Genomic DNA, 12335 nt, shown 5'->3' with positions numbered 1-12335 from the left:
GCCCATCGGTGTGCAGGCACACTCAAGGTGAAACATTTGGGAGAGTGGAGACCAGTGGATGTCTCTGACTGGACCCTGGAGGAAGCAGCTGTTGTGTGTGAACAACTGGACTGTGGCTTAGCTGTTTCTGTAGGACATAGGGTGGAGTCCTCAGACTTGCCAGTGTGGGTGATGAGACCTGACTGTGTTCAGGTTGGATCATCTCTGAGAGACTGTGCAACATCAAATGACTCTTCCTCCATTGTGAATATCACCTGCTCAGGTAAGCGCACCATAATCTGTGACATAATGAATAACACTCATGTGTCCAGCGACAGTTAACGTTTTCCATTGGAGTGAATCGAAAAGATTCAAATCCTCCATGGACTACTGAACCTCACCTGACATGACACACCTTTCATTGTTATCTACATCATCTCTGTCTACTACAGACCTGCTTGTTCAGCCAGTCATTTCTTTGTCCTCCAATGACGGGGTCTCTGAGGCCCAGCAGCAGGGGTTTCAGGTATCCAGAAGTTCCAACTTCACCATCAGTTGTTTCATCCAGCCACAGTACCCTGGAGGCTCCTTTCAGCTTACCTTCAACAAAGCATACAAATACACCCAAGCAGCTGTCAATCACTCTGCCCATTTCCTGTTTCCTGCTGCAGAACCCGCCCACCAAGGAAACTACAGCTGTGTTTATCACGTTCATGTTTTTTTTCATAACGTCTCCTCTGAGAGCCGACTGCTGTCTGTCGTTGTCTCAGGTAAGCTGAAGCTGACATCAGCCATCAATATCAACATGAGTTTGAGGACAAAAGCAAAAGAGAAAAAGGAAAAAGACAAATACTTGACAAAACATAAATTTTGAGGTGACACAGCAAAAAAAAAATCTAATTCACATGCATATTATAAGCTTCAGTTTAACAAGCAATAAAATATCTGGAGACTAAAAATGAAGATTAATTGTAAGAGTGTCCTTTGCCAAGAGGCAGCAGCGTTAATTGAGCTTGTTAATATTTGTTAGGTTTCAAAGGTAACTGACTCAAACAGGTTTATTCTGTTTTCATGTTGCTATAGCCTGAGCTGTTGGACTCATGATGGTTGTGATGTGTCTGATCAGATCACACAGGTCTTACCGTCAGAGTGATCCTCCTGCCGCTGATTCTGCTGTTGGAGAACATTGTCTTATATTTCTGCTGTAAGGTAAAGAATAAATCTTTTTAGCAGCAGGAATGAAGTCTGTTCATTGAACTGAAGTGAGGAGCGATGCAGTCAGTCTAATCTGTGTGCCACTCCAGAACAGGAGGAAGCAGAGGTCCAGCAGACAGGAGCACACTGAGATGGTGGACGGTAAAGTTGGTGTTTGTGGAGACGAAGGAGCTCATGGAGAACAGGAGGACGTCTGAGCAGCTCACCTAAAATCTTGATTAATCTGTCAGCAGAAACACAACTGACCATTATCTCAGTGAAAGATTTTACTTCCCTTTACTAATAAAACTGGAATTATTCTGTAGTTTTCGTACTGTGTTTGAAACAAATCTCTGCTCTTTTCATGTCAGCATGAATACAGTTTGAATCTCACCTGTTCACACATGGAGACAGTTTGTGGTTTTTCTTCTATTTCTGATCGTCACTAGCATCCAGAGAGTCCACAGTCTGTGGGAGGATCTTAGCTGATCAGCTTTCGAGCACAGCCTGAAGTAAATTTTTTTAGTTTGTCCTCTTAGTGAAGCGGAAGTCTTTTGTTTGGGAGGTTAGACACCTTTAGTGAGCTCCCCTCCCCACACCTAGAAGGCATTGAGACACAGTTTTGGTTTTCAGTGAGACATTTCTGAATAGTTTGTAGCATCTCTGGGTACTTCTCAGTGGAGATTTCCTTTGTTTACCTTTTTTTTTTTTTTTTGTCAAATATTATAATAAAGTACATCTGTTCTTGGTTTTGTTTGGGTTTCAGCTTTTCTTTGTAGCTCCAGATTTATTTATTTTTTCCCACTGATTTGTTAAATAAACCTCTGAAACTAAGTTAAAAATATACAATATATATACAAATATTTATAAAAACAAAACTTATTTGAATTCTCTTTTTTCTGAACACCCAGAACTCGATTCTCCAGTTTTTCTTTCTTTATCTCCCTGACTATCCCACTTTAAATGCACTTCCTTATTCTACCATGAAGTCTCCATATCATCTAGCCTCTGTCCAGAGGATAGACCAAAATCCTTCTTGGTAGTTTCCCTGAGAACTACAGTTGTATTTTTCAGGTGTAAGGTACAGCTTCCCAGTCATTCAATGACAGTTTGTGTTTTTTGTGAGTCGATACAATCATGATGACATGTTTGATAAGCTCACATGGCTCACAGATGGTTAGATGGGTCACTGCTGTGTATTTATGTGTTGACCTGCATGGAGCTTAACACATCTTTATATTACTTTTTTAGTTGACACACAAAAAAACTCCATAAAAAAAATCTTCGGTCCCTCAGGCAGCACTGCTTCAAAAACAGGAATGATCCTGTCATGTGAATCCATCTCTGTGAAAACAGTTCACTTTGCCATCCACAAATGCAGGCTGGAGCTCCATCATGCAAAGAAGGAGCTGTATGTGAAGCTCATCCAGAAATGCTGCTGATTCCTTTGCAAGAGCAAACATTGTGTTTCATCTCTTCTACACAGCACAGGTCAAAGCACCTCCAACAAGCCTCCTGGTAAGATCACACTAGGTTGGTCTGTAGGTAAACCTTTTCACATTAAATATTCACATAAACACTTACAGTGTCATATCTCCAGTGTTTCCTCGGAGCGCGCTCTCTGCACCGGGGCTGTGATCGACCGTAGCTGCTGGGGCTCTGGGGGCCCTCTCAGCCTGGATGGGGGGCTTCTTTGCCTCCCTCCTGCTGTGTGCCCGGCCCGGAGGCTGCGGTCTGTGACCAGCTCCCGGTGCAGACGGCTCCCTGTTATATATATATGTGTGTATTCACATTGTTTATGTTAATGAGAGTGTGGGGAGTGAGTTGGAGGGTGGGGTGGGCTGCTTTTAACCATGTAAAGCACTTTGTGCTAGATTTTTTTTGTATGAAAAGTGATTTATAAATAAAGATTGATTGAGATTGATTGAGTAATAATAGAAAAGTGCACAATAACATAATTAATGTGAATTTGTCATTAAATGTCAACCTGTTTGTTCTGTCTTTATTTAAACTTTATTTAGACTGATCTCTGTAAGTTTCCAAAGACTCCCCTAAAAACTGTGTATACACCTACCTGTTGTACAAGGTAAAAATGTATGACACTTCTAAGTATGTAACTTTTTCTTTGTGAGCAACTTTTCTTGTTTATTTCATAAATCGTTTAATTGTGTTGTCTTCATTTGTAAAATGATCTGTGTTTTCAGATTCTCATCTCACATGCACACTGGCATGTTGGTTCTGTCCTCGACTGATCTCCACTCAGAATTGCTCTTTATGTTCATGAGTTTTCTCTCATGTCCTCCTCAGGAGCCCAGGCTGAAGAGAAGTCAACAGGTAAGAAGAAGAAAAAAGAGATTTAAAGAATTGCTGGAGCAGAATCTAAGTTTGATTTTAATATTTTCAGACATAAATTCCTTTTCTGTTCAGAGTCTGATAATGTCAGGCTGTGGGAAGAGCCAGTCGCTGTGCAGGAATACTGGAGCTGAAACATCTGGGAGAGTGGAGACCAGTGAAGGGCGATTCATGGACACAGAATGAAGCGGCTGTTGTCTGTGAACATGTGGACTGTGACTCTCTGTTTCTGTAGGAAGAAGAGAGGATGCCCTGAGGAGATCTATGTGGTTGATCAGTCGGGACTGTCTTCTGTCTCGATCTCTTCTGGGGCAATGTGCAGCGTCTTGCGAACTGTCACCTACCAGCATCTTTTGACATACCTGTTCAGGTAAAACCATTTAACTAACTAACTGGTGCTAAGTAACAGAGTAATAAAATAGTAGATAAAAATATTAGGATTGCAGTCACTACAAATGAAGGACAAATGTCTTGGGTCACACAACATTCAGACCTGCCACATACTCGCCTGTGTGTTACAGTCCCCAGATTGTACTTGTTTGCAGTGAAGTATTAAAAACAATAAATAAATAAGAGAAAGCCAAATCAAAGAGTAAGAGTAGGAGAACACTGTTTGAATGTGAGTGATTTACTACTTTTACTGTTTTTACTTTCAGACATGAGTGATGCAGTCGGTCTGATCTGTGTGCTGTCATGTCTCTCCAGGCTAGCAACAGTCAGAACTGACAGGAGGGCGCTGAGCAGGTTTACTGGGACCTCTGTGTTTGAGCAGTTTAAGAGGACAAAACTCAGGGAGCAGAGGATCTCCAAAGAGCATCATCTCATATCCAAATGAATTTCTGCACTAATGCTCAACCAATGATTACACACTTTTCCTGTTCTGTATCAAGTTTTCTTTGATGTGCATGAAAATAATTTGCTCTGCTTTTTGTAATGAGCCAATTAAATGGAACAACTTATCATTATCATCTAATAAAGTTCATACAGACAGATCATTTGTTTGGAGGAATGTTTGTGCCTGCAAGTGATTGTATGAAAAACACGGCTGCAATTCGCCTTGAGATATTTATCAATGAATATGACTGGATGAAGTATTTACTAAAGATTTACTAACACCAGCTTTTAACAAAAATACTGTAAAATTGTTCTAAATTTTAAACTCTATTTTTTCAAATATTGTATTGATTAATTGATCATAATTTCAATAAAACAATGCTAATTTTATTTAAGATCAAAGATTTCCAACAGGATGTATCCCCTTAATGACGTCCATTTCCAAATAATAACTACAACATATCTTACTGCAGATGTTTGAGTGTAGCAGTAACAGAAAAATGACTGTGTGTTTGAGCTGGTTGTGTTTGTCAACAATGTGAACTTAAATTGTAAAAAATGACCTAAAGAGCTCTGTGGAGTTTTTGTTGATGTCTCTAATATATAATATAATATAATATAATGTAATGTGATGTAGTCAATCCTCTTTTTTATTCTCTTGCCTGGCTTGCCTTAGACATAGTGTACCAAATATAAGGTAATAATGGAAGTAGCACAAATAGAAATGAATAAATAACCAGCTATAAGAGGAGGAACCGATAGAGATTCTATGTAGCTGTTCTTGTTTGGCAGCGCCACTCATTCAGATCACAGTTCTGATTGCAAAAGCTGCCTGACAGGAAGGGATCTAGGATCTTCATACACACCACTTGCATGAAACATGAAAGCCAGTGGTTAGTGACCACCAGGTTCTGTGTTTCAAGTTTCAGGTGTTTAGTTTATTTTTACTTGTTTTTAGTTTCCTCCCTGCTTAGGTTTTGTTAGTTTAGTCATTGTATTCCTGCATCTGGGTCCACACTCTTTTCACTCCATACATCTGTCATAGATGACGTGACAATCCAATGCTTTTTGAATAATCAGGACAGAAAATGAGCTGGATGACAAGATCCATGTAAAAAAATAAAAAATAAAAATGGATTATCTCAAATTGATTATTTTTGTCTTTACATCACACTTTTTAAGCAAACGGGCCAGGGGGCAGGAGTCTGAGTGTGGATAACCATGCTGAAAGGTCAAAGGATCACTTTACACAGAAAGAAAAAAACACACTGAAGTTCAGTTCATTTATTTTAAGAACAAAGTGCAGGTTAATATTTACTGTAGGAAAACAGTCAGTATTTAACTTCGTTCTTCTTGTACTACGTTACATGACCATAAATGGGAATGTCAGAGGACTTACGGGAAGTCTGCTGAACACAGCCGGGAATATGAATGGGTTCAAATGAGGTCAACAGATTTGAAGATGAAATGACAAAATTAGACACAGTGGACTCAAGTCCTGCCTCTCCCTACAGATAAATACTGAGCACAGCACAGAAGACCATCAGAGACGTCTGTGTACATGGATCATGGATCATCATCATCATCTGCTGCTGTTGCTGCTGCTGCTGTGGAGCTCAGGTAGGACTGTACTTTAAAAATCCCCAGTTAGTATTCACTGAGTTGACTGGACCATTAAAGAACCTGATCACACACACACACACACACGCACGACATGACATGACACAACACACATAACATGCTGGGTATCAGCTGGAGTATCCAGAGGACCCTGCAGGCTCACAGAGAACGTGGCAGACAGCAGCTATGAGCACACTGCCCTCTTGCTTTGTGGTCACCGTCTAAAGCACGTTGATTAAGAAGACTGAGTTGAATTGGTGATACCAGGCGGCAGAAAAGAGAACAGTGTGGTGACCTGATGAAAGTGGTGCAGAGCTGAAGGAGCCTTTGTCTCTGCTTGTTTGAACTGAGCAGCCAAAGGACAAAAGTCCCTACTTGTCACCTTGCTGATACGTATGTGGGTCTTCTGATTCTGCACTGAATGATTAAACATAAACTCGACTACGCCGATGCTGGGAATGATGATTTTCTCAGATTAATGGTTGATTCTAACGTGTACATGAAGCTTTGCTCTGAGAGAATAACAACTGACTACAGTGACTGACATTATGTGCTGCCTGGATTTTAAATAAATCATGATGTTAACTGCTTCTGATACTACACATTGACCTTGACTATAACTCTGTCGAGATAACTCTCGTGTGCTTTGTAGTTGATGATTGATTCTGTAGGGTTACCACAAATTTTGACTTTGTACTTTCTTCATGAAGACTGATCTCTGCTTCCAAAGACTTCACTAAAAACTGTGTAACTGTTAAGCAGTCTTATACACTCACATGTTGTACAAGGTAAAAATGTATGACACTTTTAAGCATGTAACTTTTTTTATTGAAGGATTTGGACACAACTTGCTGAATAATTGGTGCATAAAATTAACGTCAGATACAATTAAAAGTAAGAATATCAGTATTATATAATAACAGAAGGAGAAGTTGTCTCTGTCGGCCTCTGTGCTGAAGGCAGACATGCTAGACACGCTTCTTGCTTTCTTTGTTTTTGTTGAACCTGCACGTTTGTGGGTGTTCAATAAATGTGGCAAAGAACATTTTTTCTTTTGTTGATTTTCAAAAATCATTAATTGTGGTGTTTTCATTTGTACAGTGAGCTGTGTTTTCAGATCCTTAATTCACATGCACACTGACAAAACATAAAGTTTACTGGCATGTTTGTTCTGTCCTCGACTGATCTCCACTCAGAATTGCTCTTTATGTTCATGAGTTTTCTCTCATGTCCTCCTCAGGAGCCCAGGCTGAAGAGAAGTCAACAGGTAAGAAGAAGAAAAAAGAGATTTAAAGAATTGCTGGAGCAGAATTTACCAAGTTTGATTTGAATATTTTCAGACATAAATTCCTTTTCTATTCAGAGTCTGATGATTTCAGGCTTGTGGGAGGAGCCAGTCGCTGTGCAGGAATACTGGAGCTGAAACATCAGGGAGAGTGGAGAGCAGTGAAGGGCGATTCATGGACCCGGAAGGAAGCAGCTGTTGTCTGTGAACATCTGGACTGTGGCTTTCCTGTTTCTGTTGGAAGAAGAGAGGATGCCTCGAGTAGACCAACAACGTGGTGGATCAGTCGGGACTGTCTTCTGTCTCGATCTCCTCTGGGGCAATGTGCAGCGTCTTGGGAACTGCCACCTACCAGCATCTTTGACATAACCTGTTCAGGTAATCCCATGTTTGCTATCATCTTTTCATAATATGTGACAACTAGTCTGTGTATTTATGGAGAAAATCAGGGACATTTCCATTGTCGCAGTAAGGCTGTCCCTCTGTAGTAGGAATCCTTTTGTTTTCTTTCTGAGATTATGAGGAGGAAAACAATATTTTTGAAAAGTGTGTTGAAGTGTAAATATGCAATATAGACTAAATGTGATGTTGAAATAAAACTTCATGCTGCATTTAAACTCACAACCTTCACCACACAAGGCTGAGGGGAGTGAGTGGTAACTCTGCCACTAATCCACAGCTGAGAGAGAGGCATTGCTCCCCATTCAAAATGATTGGGTTTCTACTATTAGAAAAAGTGGACTATTTCACCAAAGATACAAAATTATGAAATATAGGCTTGTAACACATAATGGAGCTGGTTATTAGTATGAACAGTCTGTCTACAACAAACAGTGTCAGACTAGTTAGTCGGTGAAAAGAAGTAAAACGGCCAATGACAATAACCTATTCTGGGATTGCTGCTTTCAAAAATTCTCCTATCTTCCACCATCTTGAAGTGATATTATGTGTTTATATCCATCATGAGATAAAATTAGGCTTTGGATCTAATGAATTTGAAAGACCAGTAAACACCATTAACCTTCTACAATGACATCATGAGTTCCCATAGCTGTGGTAAGGATTTCAGAGGTTTAGGAAGAGTGTATGTAGATCCCCTCTGTAAAAGATTTCTTAACTCCACAGTGACATCATTGCACCTGTTGAGTCCCAGATACCACAATGAACTTTATTCACACTTTCCAGACACGGTGATGGGAAGTTTAATAACTAGTTTAATGACATTGTAATCTACTATGGGATTGTACAGCACACGGATAGTGGATAGCAGATAGTGTCTCAACAAATCAGAGAATGTCTACCCCCCTCCCTTGACCCCCACCAGTTTGCTTATTGAGCATGGAGGATGCCATCACCATCATCCTTCACAGAGCACTGAACCATCTGAAGAACAAGAAGAGCTATGTGAGGATGGACTACAGCTAAATGTTCACCACCATAAACCCAGACATCCTCACCACCAAACTGGACCACCTTCAGGTCCCCCTGCCACCTGGTCCTTGATCAAAGCCATCTTAATCTCCCCCCAATTGTCACTCAGCACTGGATCCCCACAGGGCTGCATTCTCAGTCCCTTACTGTAAGCCATAGGTGTCAAACTCTGGCCCGCGGGCCAAATTTGGCCCGCAGCCTAATTACATTTGGCCCGCAAAGCCAATACTAAATTATTATTAGAGCTGGCCTACTGGTATTATACAGCTAATATATATATTGTTTAGTATTAAGCTTTGCTTGTTCCATATTCACTTTTTCAGCAAAACTTGTTTGAGTCCATAAGAAGAGATTCATTCATAAATCTGGAGGAAGATTTTTTTTTCAGTAAATATTAATGTTAGCCCGCGACCTTGTTCCAGTTTTGAATTTTGGCCCACTGGGTATTTGAGTTTGACACCCCTGCTGTAAGCCCTGTACACCTATGACTGTACACCAACCCACCCACCCAACGTTATAGACCAGTATGCCGATGACACCACTGTGGTCGGGCTAATTTCTGATGGAGATGGGACAGTATACAGCGTGGAGGTAGAGAACTTGTCCCACTGGTGCTCAGAAAATAATCTGAACATCCTTAAAAACAAAAGAACTCATAATGTGTCACAGACAGTGTCACGGCCGAGGCCGACAGACAGAAGGACTCAGAAGCAGGACTCACACGAGAAAGTGTGATGAACAAGATTTTATTTAGAAGACATGAAATTGCAAAATCAACTAGACAGTGAACTATGAACTAAGGTCTACAAGATCAGTGAGGCTAAAAACTAGTGAAACTATGACCAGGGAAAAACACAATGACACTGAATATGTGAGAAACTAAATCTTCATCAGGAATGCTTTAGCTCAGGGGCATGGAGAAAAGGCATGGGCTTCAGGGAATGCACCCAGGAGTCTCAGTACATCTTTGAAGGCGGAGAAATGGCAGGGGGGAGGTAGGTGGTCCGAGTAAGGCTGCTGGGTTTCAGGAGCAAGGAATCTGTGAAGAGCAATAACTGTAGCAGGAGGGCAGGCAGCTGAGTAAAGCTGACGGGAGCAGAGATGAACAGAGCTGCCAAAGAACTCTACTCAGACTGAGCTCCTGATAGGGGATCAGTATGAGAACAGAAAACAAAAACTCCTCAGCACAAAAGCACACGAATCTTCACACCGTAACACCCTGAAAACACGTGACAAGCAACAGGGGTGGGTGAGCAGGGTTAGAGTAAGCCAATGCAGACAGCAGCATCACATGGCGGCAACTCTACGCGTTCCAGTGCAGAGATGCGCGTCGGACGAGGGGCAAGCATCCGGGGTGTGTGTGTGTGTGTGTGTATCCTGTGTTCAACTTGAGAGAGAGTGTCCTTCACCCGGTTAAGCAAAAGTCAACAGTCTTCAGCCAATGCAGGTGTACTTGAAAGAGACTAAACATAGTCCCGTTATCAGGGACAAGAATTCGTTGTTCCGGAGCTGCATGAGTGAGGGAGATGATTGTTTGAGTTAGTGCAGACAAGTGCACCAATTTTGCAGTTGTTCTTAATGTCCATCACTGGTCACCGGGTCTATCTATTTCCCATTGCAAAGCCGTGAGCTTCTCTACAATCTGTTTATCCCAGGTAGGAAGGGGTTCACGGGTTTCAAAATGTACAATGCCATCAATCTGGTCAATGAAACCATGTGTTTATTTAATGCCATATGGGAAGATTGTAGAGAAGCTGAGTACTCAGTTCAGTCTGAGTACTCACGGCTTACCCATTATTAAACCCGATTCTTTGATCCCCATGATAGAACAGAGAAAACCCGACTCAGAGTGGTCAAAACATCTATAATTCTTTATTCAATCATCTTCCGGAAGAGGGAAAGCCCTGCACAGCCCAAAGCCAGTGGCAGGATCTCTAACATTAGAAGCTAAAAATGTGTCTCATATAGGTGTTATTTTGGTCCTTTACACATAACATACAGCCTCGATACAAACAACTCCTTAAATGTTACTAGTTCCTCTTTCTGTCTGGTTTCCTGTATTTATTAATATGTCTCAGACTGAACTTCCTGTTTTTCATTTTGGCTAAGCACTTAGTCTGTGAGTCAAAACTGGCCTTGCTTTACAAGCCTTTATTGTTAAAATACATAAAACAATATAATCAGAAAACAAGCACTAAGAATACATATTTATTTTGTAACACCATCATCAATTATTTCGGCCAGCCTAGTGGGGGATTTGAACAGCTGTAACCGCTTTCTTTGTTCTTCAATTAGTCAGGTCCGAGCCAGCTTCGATCAGCCAGTAGTCTGTTATCATGGTTCTGAATGGCAGATGTCGTTCAGTGTCCTCCACTGAGAGTGTCGCCAGGCACATGACACATCGACCATCGAGTATCCGGCAGCAAATGTCTCTGGAGGACAATCAGGGCTCTCCCGAGCCCAAGCTTCTCGTCAAGAGTAGAGTGTCAACTTCGTTAAGGGACCAGTTGATCAAATCCATAATTTTTTTGGTTTTAGAAAACAAGACTGAGAGACTCTCTGAGGGTTAGAGTTAGACAAGACATAGAAGCCAAGCAGGGAAGATAAGGGAGGGAGAGGGTGAGAGATGTGTCCGCCTCCACCAAGAGCCAAAGTAGTAGTATAATGTAAACAGAATCGGTCCTAGCACTGAACCCTGTGGAACTCCATAATTAACCTTAGTGTGTGAAGAGGACTCTCCATTTACATGAACAAATTGGAGTCTATTAGATAGATATGATTCAAACCACTGCTGTGAAGTACCTGTAAAATAGGATAATAGGATATTATGGTCGACAGTATCGAACGCTGCACTGAGGTCAAGCAGGACAAGCACAGAGATGAGTCCACTGTCAGAGGCCATAAGAAGATCATTTGTAACCTTCACTAAAGCTGTTTCTGTGCTGTGATGAGCTCTGAAACCTGACTGAAACTCTTCAAATAAGCCATTCCTTTCAAGAGTTTTTAAGAAGGAAGGAAGGTTGGAGATTGGCCTATAATTACCTAAATCCACTGGGTCAAGAGATGGATTTTCAAGTAATCGTTTAACTACTGCTAGCTTAGAGACCTGTGGGCCATAACTGATTATTAGAGATAGGTTGATCATATTTAAGATTGAAGCATTAATTAATGATAGGACTTCTTTGAGCAGTCTTGTAGGAATGGGGTTTAAAAGACCTGAAGTTAACTCAGAAAGATCAATTGGAGAAAAAGACTCAGTGTCAGTGGCATCAGTGGTACTGTAAGTAGCTGTACATATCTGACATGATTATGATTTTTTTTCTCTAATGTTTAAAATTGTATTTCCAAACAAATTCATGAAGACATTACTAGTTATCGTTTCCAACATCTCTGCTGATCTCACCTGGACCCCTGGTAAAGAAGGCCCAGCAGTGGCTTCATTCACATTTTCATGGGGCCTCTTTTTTTTGTCTTTCTTGATGCTGTTGTCTACTTGACTAAACCCAGCCCGGTCCAAGTCTGTGCAGAACAAACCAAACAGTTTCCAGTTTCTTGTAGGCAGGTAGTGTGTCAGACCCCCCCCCTTCTTGAATTTAAATCAGTGAATAGTTGTTTGCTGCCATTTTCTTCTTTTGTGTCT

The 12335-nt window shown here is 41.1% G+C and overlaps 1 protein-coding gene and 1 long non-coding RNA gene across 2 annotated transcripts in view; both read left to right on the top strand.

The window, feature by feature from the left end:
* The first annotated feature begins 3469 nt into the window (after positions 1-3469).
* Positions 3470-5478, top strand: LOC120730446. The gene is made up of 3 exons (XR_005695110.1): positions 3470-3507; positions 3761-3895; positions 4182-5478. It is a non-coding gene; the product is annotated as an uncharacterized LOC120730446 (long non-coding RNA).
* Positions 5479-5857: 379 nt separating this feature from the next.
* The window catches only part of LOC120730432 (deleted in malignant brain tumors 1 protein-like), a 390545-nt gene continuing 384067 nt past the window's right edge, over positions 5858-12335 (top strand). Inside the window, exons 1-3 of the mRNA XM_040026837.1 lie at positions 5858-5979; positions 7220-7246; positions 7343-7642. Coding sequence (XP_039882771.1) covers positions 5928-5979; positions 7220-7246; positions 7343-7642 — 379 coding nt within the window. The 5' untranslated portion in view covers positions 5858-5927. The remainder of the gene's footprint in view (positions 5980-7219; positions 7247-7342; positions 7643-12335) is intronic.

Source organism: Simochromis diagramma, unplaced genomic scaffold (genome assembly GCF_900408965.1).
Source record: "Simochromis diagramma unplaced genomic scaffold, fSimDia1.1 OVJJ01000293.1, whole genome shotgun sequence".
Lineage (NCBI taxonomy): Eukaryota > Metazoa > Chordata > Actinopteri > Cichliformes > Cichlidae > Simochromis > Simochromis diagramma.
The sequence above is the reverse complement of the archived record's forward strand: the minus strand, read 5'-3'. Positions and strand labels throughout refer to the sequence as shown.